This window comes from Alternaria novae-zelandiae (genome assembly GCF_023758075.1).
Source record: "Alternaria novae-zelandiae strain BMP 2774 chromosome Unknown scaffold_2, whole genome shotgun sequence".
Lineage (NCBI taxonomy): Eukaryota > Fungi > Ascomycota > Dothideomycetes > Pleosporales > Pleosporaceae > Alternaria > Alternaria novae-zelandiae.
Window position 1 is genome coordinate 1,891,712 of NW_026056962.1, and position 18,618 is coordinate 1,910,329.

Consider the following 18,618-nt stretch of genomic DNA (forward strand, 5'->3'; position numbering starts at 1 on the left):
GGGGCCGGCGGGGTTATTGGTTTCGCAATGCCCTTGCTTGTGCACTTCGACCAAGGGCCGAACACAACTATCCCTATTGGTCGATGCGCGCCATGATACGCCTGTCACATATCTCTCACGAAGGGCTTTGCGAATGTGATGGAAAGAGGCGTAGACGTACGAGCAAGATGATGGGGCCGAAACATATCCCAATGCGTCCATTTTGACCTCCGCACCTCATTCCGAGCACATGGACCTTCCAGCTTACTGGGCTGATACGTGTTGCGACTCGCAGTGGTACTTTGCATGTCTTGGCTCTATCTCCGCAGTGGGCGGAGCCATCTCTGTGGACGCAGGTTGCGTTCACAATTTGGCGTTGGGGTACGCCACGGGCTTACATAGGCGCGCCGCACATAGCAGTCTTACGCGACGGGCTGAGCTGCGCAAAGTGAGCTTACGATCGAGCCTTGCTCGTGTAACCGATCTTAGTGCACCAAACAGAAATATATCGACCAGAGGACAGCATTTTGAGATTAAGTAGGACTTCAGCATTCTGACGATACCAAGCATGGATAGCTTCCACCCCCAGAATTGGGCACTCTGCATAAAGAAGGGTGTGGTAACACAGCTGGTGAGACAAAGATAGCGAGACTGCGCTGCCACAATCATGCACTGCGCCAATCAGTCCATCTATCGAAAAGCACGACTGCATGCACGTCCGCAGATCGGACTCAACTGGCCCCATCGTACGTGAGCGATCCAGCAACAGCTACTAAGACGAACAGACCAGCCTGACCCGCATTCTGAATCCTTCCTTTGTCTCGTCGTTTCAGGTTCGCACGGTAGAATCAACATCATCCCGTTTTTACATCTACAGCATCCCCACTTGCAGCTCGCCGATTAATTGCTTGAATACAAGGCTCAAGTCCCACGAGACGCCCCGTCAGTTATACGAGCACCAATGGCGAAAACCGACGACTCTGGGTGGGCAAGCGCAAGAGCGCCTGTCAGTAACGGCGACCATGGAGATTTCGAAAGACCGAAAGGATGGAAATACCGCAGCTTGAGAATCGGACCCATCAAGCTTCCATGCTATGCATCGCCAGAATCGCAATTGATATTAGTCTCATTTGTCTGCTTCTTGTGTCCCGGTAGGCAGCACACGATCGTAGTAACGCACAGTTTACTAACTCTACACAGGCATGTTCAACGCCGTCAATGGTATCGGAGCCGCAGGTCTCGACGATGATGCACATGCCAGCAACGCTGCGAATACTACACTTTATGCTACCTTTGCAATCGTCGGTTTCTTCGCTGGCACTATCACCAATGTCCTCGGTATTCGAGTTGCGCTTTCCTTCGGCGGTCTGGGGTATTGCGTTTACGTCAGTGCATTGCTTTGCTTCAACAAAACTCAGAACTTGGGCTACGTGGTCTTTTCTGGGTTCTTGTTAGGATGTTGCGCTGGCATACTGTGGTCGGCGCAAGGTGCCATAATGTAAGCTGACTTATGAAGAGTATGTGAGACATATACTGACTTCGTACCTCTGCAGGATGAGTTATCCGCCAGAGAAGCAGAAGGGGCGGTATATCTCTTTATTCTGGATGTAGGTGTCGCTGTACGGACCGTACCGAGATAAGCTAATTTCTTATGATAGCATCTTCAACATGGGTGCTGTTATTGGTAGCCTGGTCCAGCTTGGGCTGAACTTTGATACACAAAACGCAGACGGGCCAGCAGCTGTCACTGACCAGACATACATCGGCTTTATGGTCCTCACATTCCTCGGCGCCTGCCTCTCCTGGACACTCACTGATGCCAAACACGTCATACGACGCGACGGCAGCCGAATTATCATGATGAAACACCCAACTTGGCAGTCCGAGATCCTGGGTCTTTGGGAGACTCTGCGTACGGATCCGTATATCATACTCCTCTTTCCGATGTTCTTCGCTTCGAATTGGTTCTACACGTACCAGTTTAACGACGTCAACTACGCACGTTTCAATGTGCGGACGCGCGCACTCAACAATGCGCTTTATTGGTTGGCGCAGATACTCGGAGCTGGTGTGTTTGGATTTGCACTGGATTTCCCGAACGTCAGGAGGACTACCAGAGCGAAGATTGCCTGGGTAGTCATGCTATTGTTGACCTTCGCCGTTTGGGGAGGAGGGTACGTATTCCAACGGCGGTATCGTCGCGACGATGATAGCCACCACTTCGATTGGACAGACGGCGGGTATGGTACGTGAAAATCATGTGCGAAATGCATGTGAGACATATACTGACTTTTTGTCTTTACCCATGCAGGCGGCCCAATGGTGTTGTACATCAGCTACGGCTTCTACGATGCGGCATGGCAGACATGCGTGTACTGGTAAGACTGTCTTTCCATTGGCATGCTCTCTGCTAACAGCCCTCAGGTTCATGGGCGCAATCTCGAACAACAGTCGAAAGCTCGCCAACTTTGCTGGCTTTTACAAGGGCATTCAATCAGCTGGCGCAGCTATCGTGTTCCGCCTAGACGGTTACAAGAGGCCTTACATGGACATATTCCTATCCAGTTGGGTGTTGTTGGCTGGAAGCTTGATCGTCGCGCTGCCAGTGATGCTGTTGAAGATCAAAGACACGGTGCCGCTTGAGGAGGACTTGAAATTCACAGACGAGACCGTCGAGGATGTGCTAGGTAGGAGGGATGGCTACTTGTTGGATGAGCCCGAGAAAGCGTAGGACATTACGTCCGGACATGGGAAGGTGCCGTTCTCGCCTACATGGATGCGGCGGGAGCTACGACCAAAGGACAGTTAGCGCTCAACCGATGCGATCTGCATCATCAGACATCAGGCGCGAAAACCGTGAACAGATTTCTCATCAATTTTTTTCCCATCAAATGCGCGTGTTCAGCTGTGCGATGTCGCCTCCGACTCCATTGCGATACCGATGAGCTACTGGAGCACTCTATGCCGAACTCCGGCGCCTCTCGGAGTTCCATGTGCGCTGCGTCGCCCACTCCGAAAGCGCTTTGAAATCAGCGCCATGCACTCTTTCCAAATTATGACATCTCTACCAGTCTGCCATGCCCCGCTTTCGAGGAGGGATCGCTTTTCTCTTCCTGTGTTAGAGCTGAACAGCACATCTTTATTGGCATGTTGGGCACGATCTGGGTCGGAGGACCCTGCGGTCAACAAATTGCTATGCATTTATCGTTGATATCATACAGCATCAGCGCAGAATGGATTGCTATATAATTGAAGCCCTCTGTGGATGTTTTCTAGAGCAGCATTCTGACGATATCTACGTTCAACACTCATCATGGAGACTAGAACTCAATCGGCCCTTACAAGCACCGGCACCACGCCCGACAACCAATCGGAATTCGAGCTTGAATCAAGCCAACGATGGAACGAGCAGCCCGTAAACGAGAACGAGTCTTTACTACCGCCGACTGATGGCGGGAAAGATGCGTGGTTGTTCGTTGCGGCTGGGTTTATGGTGGAGATGATGGTATGGGGTGAGTGTGAAGTGTTTCATTGACTACGCCTTTGCCCTCGTAGTATCATCATGACTGCATCTCTTCCAAAGCAATCCTTCCATATTGATACCTAACTTGAAACTTTTGCTAATGTAACCAACAGGTTTTCCATGGTCGTATGGTATCTTCCAAGAGTACTATAGTTCATCCCCGGAATTCGCTGGTTCGTCTGGTATCCCAGCTATCGGCACCTCAGCGATGGGTATTCTGTACATGATCGCGCCATTGACCTTTGGTTTGTTCACCCGCTGGCCGCAGTACAGAAGGAAGGCCATGGTCGCTGGTGTATTCACCATGTGCCTTTCGCTTGGTCTGAGCTCTCTGTGCACGACCGTACCGCAACTCATCGTCACTCAAGGGATCTTTTATGGTGTTGGTGGCGCAATAGTGTACTGTCCTTGTATCATACTCTTGGATGAATGGTTTGTAAGACGCAAAGGTCTCGCATTTGGTATCATGTGGGCAGGTACAGCACTTGGCGGCGTCGTCATTCCGCTGTTGCTGCAGTTCCTTCTCAGTCGCTATGGCTTCCGCAACACGCTACGCATATGGGCAGGCCTACTCTTTGCAGTTCTTCTACCCGTCACAATCTTTATCAAACCACGGCTGCCAGTCTCGGCAACTACTAGGTGTGGAATCACTTTCACCTTCCTCACGAACAAGACCTTTTGGGTTCTGCAGTCTGGCAACATTTTGCAGGGCTTGGGATTCTTTGTACCATCTATTTGTAAGTGTCTCTGTACGAATTAAATGCGAGAACTACACTAACTTTTGCTAATTTAGACCTTCCTACATACACCAAAGCCCTGGGATTCAGCAGCACAGTCTCCGCCGTTCCTCTCATTCTCCTCAATGTCGCCGCTGTCATCGGATCCGTTAGTATGGGAAGCATCATCGATCGCACACACGTCACCACCGCCATCCTCATATCCACCATCGGTGCCATGATCTCCACTTTCCTGATCTGGGGCTTCAGCACGTCGCTACCACCGTTGCTAATCTTCTGCTTCACCTACGGGCTCTTCGCAGGCAGCTTCGCGAATACTTGGCCTGGTATCATGAGAGCAGTGCAAACGAGTACGGGACAGATGGAGAGCTCCATGGTATTCTCGTTCTTGTGCATGGGTAGGGGTATTGGGAATATTGTGAGTGGGCCTATCAGCGAGGCTTTGATCAAGACGGGGACTCTCGGTGAGCATGGGTTGTATGGGACGCAATATGGCAGTTTGGTGGTGTGGACGGGGGTTAGCGCTGCGCTTGGGGGTGTGAGCATCATCGGAAGGAGGGTGGGATGGCTGTGATCGAGCTTGCAACGACCGACCCGAAATACTCAACCACCCTTCATTCGCTTTTGCTATGATCGCTCTCAGAAGGTAACTGTACGCAGAATATTCAAGGTAGTTTGCAATAAATGTCTCGAAGGAACAAAGTGTAATTGACGTGGCTACTAGCACACTTCGATGACAACTGTCGCTTCTGTTTGTTGCTTACCGGATAGTCAGCTCCGTCATATCCCGCTTTCGTAAGAATTGGCTTGCATATCGTGCCGTGTTTTCGCTTAGGAGTGCATTGCTGAGCAAGGCTGAATCAGCCAACCAACATCGCATGTCGCTTGGCCAATTCACCGGAGATAGGCAACTCACAAGGCTCAAATCTTCGAAAGAGCGCTGGAAATCGAAGATAAGTCTGCCTTGTAGTATGCCTGCCTTTCAACGGCCAATCTAAACGTGTGGTAATCCCAGACCGCGCTGATCTAGAGTCGAAGCCATATATTGGTGACGTATGATTTGCATATACATGCGCAAGAAACTTCCTCCATTGGCTCATCTCGCGGCACGCCAGCTTCCGTTTCCTTTTGATATGCTTTGCGAGTTGTCGGTCTTTAATACTTGAGGTTGCTCAAAATCTCGAAGAGCGTTTCAGATGACTTGCCTATCATCTAATGCGAAGAACACGATCTCACTATGACTGCAATAATCCAACCGGATGGGAGGATAGGAGGACTTCAACTTGGGCCACCCGATGTCTTAGCTACGGCTACTCTTATCACATCATTATGGAACCATTTCGGTGGCCTCGAAAAGCTTGTTAAGGTCTTCAGATATATACCTGGGCTCAGTTCTCTCACACGAGTGGAGGACTTGGGGTTCAAACCAGAGACTCTGCCGGCCACCTGTCACATTCTCACAACCAACGGTATTCGACTCCTAAATGATGCAGACCCAGAAGCCTGCTTCGGAGGAGATCCAAGGACTCAACTAGTGGGATACACCATATGCGCGCTGTCGCACCTTTTTGGACCTGAGTTTGGTGTCCGTATGTTCATGAAATGCATAGTACCTACTCTTCTCGAAGAAGGTGTGGATCCAGGTGTTAAGGACCTGCTTTTCAGTGAGCTTACCGACAACGCTCATCATATCGTCCAAGAAGGAGTCTTTCGCTCTCTACCGACTCGTTTCGAAGAAGCCATCAAAGAGACCCGACTTCCAGCATTCACACCTACGGGATCCCGAACTCTCAGCACAGATGATCAATATATTGGGGGCTTGCTAAGATGGGTCGTACAAACACGCAGAAGTCACTATCTTACAAGAAGCGCGGACGTAGTTCGCGTTGCTGCATGCTTGAAGAGCGTTGGCTGGCTGATAGGGCCAATCCGCATCTCGAGTAATGATCGCCCACCCGGCGTGTACGACGGATTGACGCTTGTCACAAGTGGACATCACGTCACGGATACTCTTGCATTCGAAGACGAAGACTGCCCAACATCCGAGGGCGACGTTCAGCACATTCACCACTATCGTAACGAAACTGCTGGCTCTATGCTGTTCCTTGCATCTGGAGGCCCAGCGGAATTAAGCCCAGAGAAGATTCAAACCGACTTCAATGGTATACGGGCCAAGATGCGGAGCAGGCTTACTTTCACCTGGACTGTTCAACGACGTGATGAAGCCGGCATTGTACCAGCCTTGGTTGCGATGCCTCGTTGGCAGAAGAGTTCCAAAACCAAGAACAGTCTGTGCGTGGGCCTGGCCTGTCGATTCTTCACTTCCAAAGTCGCTGATAATGTCGCTGATTGCTTCGATGAACTTGCTTCCGACGCAGTGATGAAAGAAATGCGCGACTTCGACATGGCAACAGACTGCGAACGGCCGGAACCAGAGTCAGTGCGGCACTGGAAGATCATCGTGATCTGCATTGTTCTTGCGATTGCAGAGATACTTGGGGGGGAGAACTATGATATGTTGGCACATGCGACACGCATAGACCTGTATCGACCTTGCAACTATACAGACCACACTGCTCTACAGCTTCTCTCCGGGTTGTTGAAAGAACTGGAACGGGGATTACCATCTGGTGGAGTGCTGAGATTGCTTGCGATATGTCATGCGAGCTTGCCACTGAACTTTGGACCTTCGGACAACGCATGGGATGGGCATGTTATCGGGTATCAGGGGAATGGCTACACTGTCTTACCAAACCTGATGTTCAACATGAAGGTTGATCCAAGTGCCATTGGCTTCAGATGCGAGAACCTAGTATTCGCAAACTTGCCTGCGCATATCGTAGACGGTAGTGTCGAGACTACACAGTCTGACGATTGGGCAAGTTATGCCACAGGCACAGGCGAGGGAAATGACCAGTCTATAGTACCCAGTCAGTCTAGTTTCGTAAGCGAGCCACGCCAACAGCCTCCGGACGTTCCACTTTACATCAACTTCGAGAGAGCAAGACTAGACTATGCCCCAATGCAAAGACAGATCGCGCTTGTTGGGAGAGTTCATGGAGAGTCGATAGGTGTTTCTGGAATCTATGACATCATGGTGGTGGTGGTTCAAAGCCTCAGCAAAGCGAAGTCTCCCTGCCCTGGGCATGCTTCACGAGCTAAAGCTTTGATCATCAAAGCTTCTACCTGGATGTCCAAGAAGCACAAACGTCCCATGGATGGTACCAACCAGTATCATACATATTTACCCACCGGGGGCGACCAGGCATGGGCGGTATTTCTTGCGGGTCAAGTCATGGGTATCGATGGACGGGTTTCTCTCGGATGTTACGATTGCACCCTGGAGGCAGACAAGCGCCATCCCACGACACCTGACTTCAGTCTAGATTCAGAGGATGAATACCCAAGGGTTTTTATTGGTCTCTGATCTATTGACGGGGTAAGATCTGCAGGTAATCGAAAGGGATGGTGTCCCTACATGTGAACAAGTAAGGCGACTGTAGATCCCAATGATTTTAAATGTAATGAATTAGCCAAATCTGAGAACTCGTCTCCACTAGCGTTCATCGAGAGAATGAAAACGAGGGATATAGAAACCGCTTCAGCTCGATGTATGCGGGGTCGAAGCTCAGATGTGAGTGGTGACTGCTTGAAAGAGGAATGGTGCCAGCGCCTTAGTACCTCATCCACTTTGTCTTTCCTTCTTTGCTGTCTTCGCTTGCTTTTAACTTCATTTACTTCCTTCCCACAGACGGCAACTCTTCCGCAGTATCCTCTATCTGGCTCTTTAAACATATACCCTCTCTCCCGTCAAGCAGGCTTCTTGACATCAACCTTGTCAAACTGCGTCGACGAGAATAACACCCGTGTAGAAGTCTTATGTCTCAATCCATTACCATCACCCCCTTTCGCAACCTGATCCTCTTTACTCTTCCTCCCCTTCTTATTCCCCGCCCTATTCCTCTTGTCTAACGGCGAATGGCACACGATCTGACTCGTCGGTCGATGAAGCGCAGCTTCGGAGTTCGAATGGGTCGAGGAATGATATCGCGGTATTGGTAGTTGCATGGAAACGAGGTTTTCGTCCGATTGAGTTTGTTTTGAGGCTCGGGTTGGCTGTGAGGATGGTTTCGAAGGGTTGAGGCTTGACTTCCATTTCTTTAGTGTTGTGCTGAAGAGCATTTTGTGCGTTCTTTTGACGCGTCCGTCGTCGCGTATCGTAGGATTCGGGCGCGTCTCTCGCGCCCACGTTGTTGGAAGGTCTAGCGAAGGTACGGTGCAGAGGAGGAAGCAGCGATTCGAGCGAAACGATCGAAAAGGACATTGAGCGACATCATATCATAACATATGCACCGATATAACGGTGATTTTCGCCGTGACTACGAATGCGTTGCTTCCCTAGCTAAAAGCGGCAATCTCCTTACGTGACGTGACGTGTGACGGGCGATGGATGCAAACCGCGCCGCATAAGAGTCGTTCTTGCATACCCGGAAGCTCTTCGGCAAATTCCACGAGGCCATGGCCAGGTTCCTGGAACTCGCTGTAAACTCTATCTCTCGTACAAGGAACTTCCCATCGCATGTTACAGGACTTGGGGTGAGAAGAGGTAGAGTTTGGTGCTGCCCGTTAGTTCTACGGACCAATCCACATGTTCGCAGCGGGATTGCGGCACAATAGCGGAACAACGCCCGTCGGCCCCGACCGTACCTTCTCAAGTTGGTTGTGCAATTTCATGAGTGGTTCCTTCGAGTTTGTGCTCAAAGCATGTGGCTTGCAGGCTGTGGCATGAATCTTGGGGGGATGCGGCACGGCTGCGTGCGGACAGGGGTGCGTCGGTACCCGACGTAATGCACAAGAAGGAGCGAAATTGCATCCGAGAGGGTGCTGCGTGCCTAGACTACAGGGTAATCTATCTTGTATGTAGTCAGCATGATGATGGAACGCGCTACAGACAGAGGCTGAGTAAGCTCTATGTGGAGGGCGTTTAGAGGCTGGCTGAGTGATACGACGACATTGTTGTTCCCCAAGGGCCGCACCGCAATAATCTGTGAACTAAGGCCGAGCCAAGCTCAGACGCAATGGCGTGTTATCGACGCGTACTAGCTACTATGGGAACACTACGAAGTCGATAGTTTCGCACACGCATACAGATAGGCCGATCTCCCAATGGTACGTATCGCAAACTCTCCGTATGCACATCTGAAACATTGGCTAAAGATCTGAACGGCGTCTTCCATCAATTATGGCACTGGGCTTATCGTACAGGCTCCACCACCGCAATATCTGGGGATGTTCGTGAAACCAAGAGCGCTTCTTAGCTGATCAATCGCATCGTGACCTCGACCGTAGCAAATGTGCCTGCCGAGACTGGCATAGCCCTGAGCAAAGTCGGTCCAATACCCCTCCAAAAGCCACCCAAGCCCTCGCCCTTGTACGTCTTCGCGAAGCAATCCCTCATACTCTTGTACTTCTGATCCTTGCCAAACGCATCACTCTGCATCTTGCTCTTGATTACCTAAAAGGTGGGTGTACGAGGTCAGTATATGTCTCACGTGCACTTCGTACATGGGGAATTTTGAACGTACATCGAAGGGATATGAACTGATCCACAGCACTTCACCCGCAAGTCCACCATATGCCGCGACCTTTAGAGTAGAGATCTCCTTCCGGTCAATTCCGTTGCGTGCAGCGTCCGCGTTCATCATGTACTCAAAGGCGGTGAACCAACAGCCGTAAGCTTGTGCTTCGCGCATGAATGTGACAGCTGTGCCACGGTAGACACCGCCAAGTACGCCTTGGTGTGCCGAGAGTTTGCGCACGCAGTCGATCGGGCCGGCATAGAGACGATTTGGACCGTGGGGTTGTGTTTGCAGTCTTATACGGATGTGCTCGATGGGGCTGGATAGAACGGTATTGGCGATACCGGCGAATGCACCGGCGGCATAGTATTGCGAGTATGACAATTGACCTTTTCCAGTCTTGGCTTCGTTACTGGCTTCGAAGGCACGTCGCGCATAGTGGAAGCCGCCGAATTGGATTGATACACAAGCTCCGATTCCGATGAGTGGTGTCAGTGTGCCCTTGTAGAAGGCGAGGGCTCCTTCGTTTTGGTAGATCTTGGTCGCTGCGTCCAGGGCACCAGAGTATTGTGATGTTGTTTGTAATCTCACCTTGACAATGTCTGTCGAAGTGCGAAGTCAGCATATGTCTCACACGCAGTTCGTAGAGATTTTACCAAAAGGCTGTCCTATTAAGACTTGCGCAACTCCTCCCACTGCACCTGCGAAGAGGTCTTTGAGTGTTCGAGAAAGACCATCCTGAACTGGAAGCTCTTCCTCAATATGAGGTTTCGACATGTTGCTCCTGCTCTTTCTGTGTTGCCGATATCTCTTCTTGCTCGCTGCTCTCTTATCTCCGTCAACACGGACCCTTTAGAGGGGTAGTTACGACGTCACCGGCCTTGAACGCACTGTTTGCGCTCCTTGCCTAAGTGTCGACAGGTGCAGGATGTCCCTGTAGCTTTTTGTTGGTATTAACAGTTTGATGCTATTGCGAGGGTTTTCAAAGTTGTCCAAGGGCTTTACAGGCCAATGGCGTGCTCGTGCACAGACGCGCTAGCGATGCCTTGGATAGCCGACGGGGTGGTTAGCCTCGAAGCGGTCATCGTTCGCACTACATCCTATAGGTACAGATCGCGATTACTGCTGACTGATACATATTATTGAGCCTTCTGATATAATCCGCGAAGCGTACCACGGAAAGCGTCCAGTCCATGTGCAACGTGCGCCAGCTAGTATGTGTTCTCATTCAAAACTTGATGTGAATTCTTTACAGTATGAAATCGACAGTGATGCAAGGAAATATACATACGCAAGATGTGAGACGCTGTAGAAAATGAACAAGAATCAGACAGCCGCCCGGTATATCCCGTGGTTTCCCCATTCCCGCTAATCGACATATCCATGCCATGCGTATACAAATGCTTTGCGCCCGTAACATCGACGCATATATACAAGTCAAGGAAATAAACGGGAAAGCAAAGTGTGTATAAAACAAGCAGGTCGTGCTTCATGTCCCATACCACATCTCAGCGAGCCCGTGAACGAACGACAAGTCCCCAGGCTATTGGTAAACGCCTGAGACTTATGTGCAATGCGTAGCAACATAGGAATGCAACTACCAGCACTTCAGCCTCCTCCACCAACTCTTTTTGGGCTCGTCCTCATCATCCTTCTCATTATCCAGATACGCCGCCGAAGAGTTCGGGTCGCGGTTCGGATGCGATTGAAGGGGAAGAGCGGCAGTTCGGTTCGCAGGGCCGTCTCCGGCAGTGAGTCTCCGCGCTTCTACTACACGACGTACGAGCACTGTCCGTCTTGTTAGCCATGTCTCTGCCGTCATCTGCGCTGCAGGACTTACGCGCAAAAGTCTCCTCAATGTTGACCATCTCCCTCGCACTCGTCTCCATAAATCCGCACTTTCTCCGCCTCGCCCACTCGAGACCCGTCTTCGCTTCTACCTGTCTTTGGCCCTGTAAATCGCACTTGTTGCCTACCACGCACTTGATGGGCGGTATCTTGCCATTGTCTAACCGGTTCTCGGTCTCCATTTCTATCATCTCCATGAAGTAGTCGAGCGCGTCGAGCGAGTTGGCAGATGTTATATCGTAGACGAGGAGGAAAGCGTCGGATTGCAGGTTCGAGGCGGCCCAAAGACCGCGGTATTCTTCTTGGCCGGCCGTGTCCGTGAGCATGAGGTAGTAGGGGACGCCATCGACGGTTCGGGTTACGGAGTATGAGTCTTCTGGAGGGGTGTTAGTCGTGTGAGGCTACAAGTTGCGACGAATTCGCGCGCAGGGGGATGTACCTATTGTTGGGTCGTACTCAGATGTCCATTGGCTTCTCACAAGCCGCAGCGTAATCGAACTCTTTCCGCATCCACCATCACCGCACACTGTAATCGTGATTCTGTTGTTCTCGTCCATTGTGTCCTTCTCTTGCGCTTGATTCTGTGTCTGCGATTGTAATTCTTGTGACGTGTATGCGCTCCCGTTCAGGCGGTATTCGTGTCGTAACCGGATCCGTTTCGAGTCGTCAACTCTCGTGGGTGCGCTTGTCGCAAACCGTCCTTCCGAACCAAGCACTCCCTTTTCTCGTGTCCCGTGGTTCCACGCAAACGCAATCCTTCCAAGTTCCCGCGCAGATATGTATGGTCCTGCAATTCGCGTTCGGAATGTGTCGTCGGAATAGGTCACGACTTTGGCTGAGGTCCGACCAAAAGTAAACCCACGACAATAGAAACAAGAAAAGATATCGCGCGTAGGCTTCGCAAGTTCGCGTTGTCGTCGCAGCGGTCCAGACAAACGAAGAACCAGGAAATGCAAAAGTACAAAAAGGCAGAGGCAGCGCAACGCAGGCGTTCCTCTCGTATGTGTAATACCGGAAAGCCAACCAACAAATTAATGAAGCGAACAGTGCCCCCAGCAGAACGGAACGGTCCCTAGTACTATCCAAAGCCGCACAGCGTTAGAAATGAATCAGGCATGAAGCTCAACCCAGCCTAGGACTAAGTGAAAAAAAGAAATGAAGGACGAAGATCGCTTCCAAAAGCCCAGCCCGTTACCTCTTTTGCGTGCAAGTATCCGGGGACCATGTCCCCCATCGGCTCTGCTGCGCGCGCAAAGTTTCGGTGCGAAAGAGGGCCACAGACCCTTGTACCCTTGCATCGCGCGCGCCGCTTCGACATGTCATGGCACGCACCAAGGAAAACCCACAGACATCAGAGCCCAGATAAGGCGCTGCCAGAACGCTCAGGCCGCAGGGGATCGAAGGATCCAAAGGATCAAGCCCGGAAGACGGCCCCACTTGTTTGATTGGGAGGCTGGAGCGGGCTTGGGGAGGGGGGAACGAGGGAGGCAGTCTGCCAGAGCCCAAGCCATGTGGGTAATAACGTGCGATGGACCAAAGTTTATTTGCCATGTTGAACTTTCAGCTTTCGTCATTGGAGCTCATGGCCACGGTTCTCGATGCCGAGGCACACGAAGTTTTTCCCACCTCCAACTACCGTTCTCGCAATACCCAACCCAACGACTCCTCACGAGATCTAGGTTAGGCTCAGAGAATACCCAACGAGTTACTCGGCATGGCGTTTTCCCTAGGCCCCCCAAATCTAGATGCTATCCATGGAACGTAATCTGCCATGTGTCCAAGAGACTTGGAACTAAACCCAGTGATGCCGGGGCTAACTGTCCGGGAACCTGCATGCTGCCCAGCTTCCTTCCTGCCAAACCCCCTGTTCGGTTGTGTTCCTCTTCCTGCTTCCGTGGAACACATGCAGCGTTCTAGCGCCACATCACGCGCATTCTAGGGCTACATCCAACACACCCTCCCCGGCCTTTTCAATGTCCCACGCGCCTGTCGCAGGTTGTCAGACTCCAAGCGAGGACAAGGCCGACGTCAGCGTCGTAGGTTGGACTTGGGATGCCCGTTGTCTTATCGTACTTCGCGTTCGCTGCCAACCTTGGAAGCCGCGCAGTTGCGGTGCGCCTCGTACAAACAGACAGCCGTGCAAACATGCTAGGAGTACGCACTAGATATGGGCAAAAGGGCCTTCTTATACTAGTTAGCGGTCGGTGTTATGATCTGACTTGACGTATGACAAGTGAGGCCACTCGACGCCACAATTGCGGCGTGGATGGATGGTCGCGTCGCGTCACTTCGCTTCGACTCGAATCGTAGGCGAGCGAGCAAACAAGCGAATCGACGGGATGTGCGGGTGGGGGAGAGATGCAAAAGAATTAATGGGTCAAGGGCAACGTTGGGGTTCGCCATGACGCTTCAGCCAGGTCATGCAGTCGTGTTCCACTATTCATTTGACATAATCTGATCTGATGTGACATATATGATTGATTGATTGATGAGTGATACCGTCCGTACGCGTGCGCCCCACGCGATCCTGATAAGCCATCCCGTACCGTGGCCAAGTGTCGTTGATATATACAACAGAATAAGAAGACACTGATAAAGTGTGCCCAAGACATGTACATGCATATTGCGCCTCATCTCTCAGCCTCCAATTTGTAAAACCCGCAGTCGAATAGCTCGACCACACGCCAAACCTTCCCCACGTTGTTGACCCAAGTCGTAAAACATCAAACGGATATAGAAAGAAAAGGATGTGAGTCTAAAAACTCCCCCATGAGAAGCTCGCTTCGAGCAAGCGAATGTGAAGTTCGTTAAAGTGAATATAAGTAATGGGGTATCGTTTGACCAAAGCGGAGAATGACACGAAACAGGAGAGAGAAACCGCGAAGAAGAAGTAAGAAGAGGACGTTCAGATCGCTCGTGCTCATGATTCCGGTTCCGTCACTTCATCGATCGACGGTGGGGGAATGAAGCCCTGTGAAGTAGCAACTTCTGTACGTGGCGCCTTTGCAGCATGCGACTCGCTGATGCTACCTTGTTGCGGCGAACGTTTAGTGGAAGTAGCCATTGGCGAAGGGAGAGTAGACTGTTGTCCGCTCTCCGTCTTCGTATGAGGAAGGATGGTCTGATGACTTGAGTGACTTGTTGGAAAGTGGCGTGGCGAAGCGCTCTTTTTGCTCTTGTCACTGGCCGCAGACGAAGTTCTAGGTGACACTCGTCCTTGCTGTGAGTAATGGTGTTAGTTCAATTCTGAGGGCTGGTCGTGAGAAGTTCAACTTACCTGTTTAGCCCACCGCAGTCCGCACGAGTTACACAAGTCGCGGTTCCCTGACGGACCTCTCCGCCATTCGGGTGTTGTTCTTGTATGGCAATTCGCGCAGTCCTTCTGCATCTGACCTGCGCCCTTTCTGCGCTTCCTCTTCTTTTTGGCTGCCAATAGGCTCTGCACCTCTTCTGCCAGGTATCGGTTTCGCTTTTCCATTTGTCGTAGCTCGTATTGCCAGCTTGTGCTTCGCGTCGTCTTCAGTTCGTCGAACACGTTATCGTCTGAAGCAAGACTTTGATCCTGGTGTCCAAGCTGTAGACCGTTGTGGCCAGCAAACGTCGCAGGTGATTCCTCGGTGGTGATGAAGAGAGGATTCGTGTTTGATGTGTTTGGCGTATTTGACCCGGTGTGACCGGTCAAAGATCCTGCGGCGGGGGATGCTGCCCCTGACATCTGTGTGTGTACAGAGTTGTGAGAGTCGCGTTCATGCTTGGTGTTCGTGTACATTGACGGGCGGCCAGCATTACTGTTCCGCGAATACTTGAGGAGTCGCGTTTGACCAACCACAAAGGTGGGTTTCTGGCCCTCGATTGCGTCTCCGGGGTAGATGGTTGTGAAAGCTTGGAGGACCTGACCACGCTTGTTGATCATTTCGTGCTTGACTTCACCTTTCCTTCCACCTCTGGCAAGTTCAAGGATACGGCCGAACTGGATCTTGGACTCTTGGCGCATAAGAGATTGTATGCTTGTGCCCACAAGCTCCTCGGGTTGCTTGTCGAGTAATTGGCGTACGTTGGACGAAACGTACAAGAACATGCCTGACGTAGACATCTTGGTCCACAGTTCGTTATCACCAACGCCTCCGGATTCGCGTACGATAGCCTTGCTGAGAGTATAGACTGGGCGCTCGCGACCCACAAGGATGATGCATTTCCGGCCCTTGCCTTGCTCCGTGTGTAGGGAACCGTGACCTTCGAACCACATGTAGCCGCTCTTCTTTCGCCGTATCCTGAAGACAACATTGACCGATGCGCCGTTTGTGGTTTCCTTCAACTCTCGTGTAACCGGGACAATGTCGCTAGGATGGCAGACAGAAGACAGGGCAGTCCCGACAAGCTCACTTGGGTCGTACTCTAGTATCCTGTTACTGGCCGGTGACAGGTATAAGAAGAGTCCCTTCAGCGACAAGACATGGACGACGTCATCACTGTTCTCAAGCAGGACCTTATCCCAGATACGTCTGGTCATCTCTGAGTCACCGCTACCGCTGTATGCAGCGAGCACATTGGAAACCTCATCTTTGGAGATGGTTTGGCCTTGCTCGGCTGCTTGTGGCTTGTGGTGGTCGCTGAAAACGTAACTGGGTATCGACATTCCGCGTTGGTAGTTGACTCGGTACGAACCGTCTATAACATAATCAGCTCACACACGAGGTGTTGTGTTAGATGCGGAAACCCACCTGAGTTCTTGTTCGTCATGGCTCCAGGCTGCTCGACTAGATCGACCTGGAAACCAACGAAGAATTTCATCTTGCCGCCAGGCTCCCAAGCAATAGGGATCATAGTGAGCAGGTTCATGAACGGCTGGCCGCCTCTTCGGTAATTGATCAAGCTGATCTGCGCTTCGGCACGACTCTCGATCATGTTCTTGAGATAGTATACCGAATCGTCGTCAACGTAGTTGCGCTTGATACCCGATTCTACCTTGCCGTCAGGTGCTTGTAAGAAACGGCAATTCCGCCCGAGGATCATATGTCTCGTGTAGCCGGTCAGTCGTTCGAAGTTCTCAGAGCAGTAAACAATGGGAATGTCGTCCAGCTCGGCATCGCAAACGACGAAAGCGCACGAAAGATCAACGGAGCCGATGTCGATCTGGGGGTCAGGTCGAGTAGCTACGCGCATCTATTGGCATGTCAGTATGTCAATCTCGGTACACTGTGTCGATACGTACCAGTACTCCGAGCATGTCAAATCCCGTCGACGAGTACGCATTTTTGAACTGCGTCTTCATGTGGGGGTTGTTCGCTTTGGTTGACGGGAACCCACCGGTGGGCGCCTGCCACGGAATCTTGAAGTCTGCGAGTTGCTTGTTCATGACCTCTTTAGACAAATCTTGAGCAGGGTCCTGTGCGACAGGTTGTTGGTTCTGCAGTGAGGCCAGGGTCATGCGCGTCGGGACACTGTTGGAGGAATGGTGTTCACTCTGGGGCCGGGAGTGGGACCGCATGCTGGACTGGTCCTGGCTGGTCGACCGGCTGAGGAAGCTGGATCTGCCTGACTTGACTTCTGGTGTATTGTTCAGCGACGGGCGCTTGAACTGGTCTTGGGTCTGCCCTGACGGAGTGTTGTCTCCTTGGGGAGCAGCGGGCACGGGTCCTACAAAGTCCTGCTGGATGGGCGAGTCCAGCATGGGCGTGTTGAATTGGCTGCCTGGAAACATGTTCATGTCCATGGGCGTCATGCTCATCGAGTCGTCCATGTCCAGGGGCATGTTCATGCCGTTCTGATACGATCCCATGTCCAGGTCCAGAGAGTTCTTCTGGTGCATGGGCGAGGCGTAGGCAGAGCCAGGACCGCCCATGGTCGGAAAGGGAGAGGCCTGGCCTTGGAACTGTGTGTTGATGTTGAGGTCGGCAGCGGGCATTTGGTCATTCTGGATGTCGGCCGTGGTGCGCGGAAAGGCGGTGTTGTTGCGCATCATGTTGTCCATGGCAGCGGTTGACATGTCGAATTGGAAATCGTCCATGTCTCCACCATTGGGGTCACCGAAATTCATCATGCTCAGCCTGCGCGTGTCGGGGCTGCCCAGGTTCATTTGTTGTTGTTGCTGCTGCTGTTGTTGGGGCCCTCTAGCGTATACGGGCATACTCCGGCGGCGGTTGTCCTTGTCGTTCTGCGCGACGATGGAGTCCAGCGACTGGCCCTCGACCATGTTGAAGCCGTTCATGCCGTCCCCATTCATATTCATCATCATGTTCCCATTGGCGGCCGGGTTGAAGGGCCGGGTGGGATATGGGTAGCCATTCATGGTGGCGGCTAGGGCGCTACGGGCTCAAGAGCGGCAGGAGCAGGCAGTGTCGTCCGGCACGGGGTTGTAGGCATCCACGGGTGTGGGCGGCGCCCGAGGGCACGGCGGTGGTGCGCTATCGCTTGTCTCGCTGGTGATGGGGGAGTCGCGGCGGCGGGGCGTGCAGCGTCTGACAAGCGACATCCGGGGGCGGCGACAGATGGGGGGCTCCTCGGCCGCAGGTGCAGTGCAGCAGGACGGGGAGTCGTCTTGGGGCAGATTGGGCGGGTGAGGTTGGGATGCGAAGAGCGAGCATGTGTAGCGTCAGTGGAATGCGCTAGGTGCCAAGCCAAAAGGCCGCGTGCGGGATAGCTGCAGAAGATGACGGAAGCATGTCAGTGGCTTCACGCGAGCAATTATTGGGGGCAGCCCGGCACAAGCACTCTGAGCACAGGCGGAGCAGCATGGGATAAGCAAGAGGCGAGCGACTCTGCAAGCAGGGACCAGCTATGGTATTTTGCACTTTGCCATGCTCTGCCCTACCGGTGGGACCGATGCACGCAGCCCCCCTCGCTGCGGTCCTGACTGGCACACATGATCTGACAATGACGGCAATCGCCTGAGGCTGGGCTGGTTATCGGTCTGACACTGGAGGATGGCCGTGGCCTGCAGGTCGGCCCAATG

The 18,618-nt window shown here is 52.2% G+C and overlaps 5 protein-coding genes across 5 annotated transcripts; 2 read left to right on the forward strand and 3 right to left on the reverse strand.

The window, feature by feature from the left end:
* Positions 1 to 940: 940 nt before the first annotated feature.
* J4E88_001663 (uncharacterized protein) lies at positions 941 to 2,710 on the forward strand (the record flags this gene model as incomplete). Its single annotated transcript, XM_049395332.1, has 6 exons — positions 941 to 1,130; positions 1,180 to 1,477; positions 1,533 to 1,586; positions 1,638 to 2,224; positions 2,291 to 2,357; positions 2,404 to 2,710. 6 exons carry the CDS (start codon positions 941 to 943, stop codon positions 2,708 to 2,710), a joined length of 1,503 nt encoding a protein of 500 aa, XP_049259196.1.
* A 582-nt stretch (positions 2,711 to 3,292) lies between these two features.
* Positions 3,293 to 4,813, forward strand: J4E88_001664 (uncharacterized protein; the record flags this gene model as incomplete). The annotated part of the gene is made up of 3 exons (XM_049395333.1): positions 3,293 to 3,491; positions 3,616 to 4,239; positions 4,296 to 4,813. The coding sequence occupies 3 exons, from the start codon at positions 3,293 to 3,295 to the stop codon at positions 4,811 to 4,813; spliced, it is 1,341 nt and encodes a 446-aa protein (XP_049259197.1).
* Positions 4,814 to 9,553: 4,740 nt separating this feature from the next.
* J4E88_001665 (uncharacterized protein) lies at positions 9,554 to 10,595 on the reverse strand (the record flags this gene model as incomplete). The annotated part of the gene is made up of 3 exons (XM_049395334.1): positions 9,554 to 9,754; positions 9,825 to 10,420; positions 10,475 to 10,595. 3 exons carry the CDS (start codon positions 10,593 to 10,595, stop codon positions 9,554 to 9,556), a joined length of 918 nt encoding a protein of 305 aa, XP_049259198.1.
* Positions 10,596 to 11,415: 820 nt separating this feature from the next.
* J4E88_001666 (uncharacterized protein) lies at positions 11,416 to 12,223 on the reverse strand (the record flags this gene model as incomplete). The annotated part of the gene is made up of 3 exons (XM_049395335.1): positions 11,416 to 11,606; positions 11,659 to 12,042; positions 12,106 to 12,223. 3 exons carry the CDS (start codon positions 12,221 to 12,223, stop codon positions 11,416 to 11,418), a joined length of 693 nt encoding a protein of 230 aa, XP_049259199.1.
* A 2,363-nt stretch (positions 12,224 to 14,586) lies between these two features.
* J4E88_001667 (uncharacterized protein) lies at positions 14,587 to 17,955 on the reverse strand (the record flags this gene model as incomplete). The annotated part of the gene is made up of 4 exons (XM_049395336.1): positions 14,587 to 14,886; positions 14,944 to 16,334; positions 16,388 to 16,829; positions 16,879 to 17,955. The coding sequence occupies 4 exons, from the start codon at positions 17,953 to 17,955 to the stop codon at positions 14,587 to 14,589; spliced, it is 3,210 nt and encodes a 1,069-aa protein (XP_049259200.1).
* Between the last annotated feature and the right edge of the window lie 663 nt (positions 17,956 to 18,618).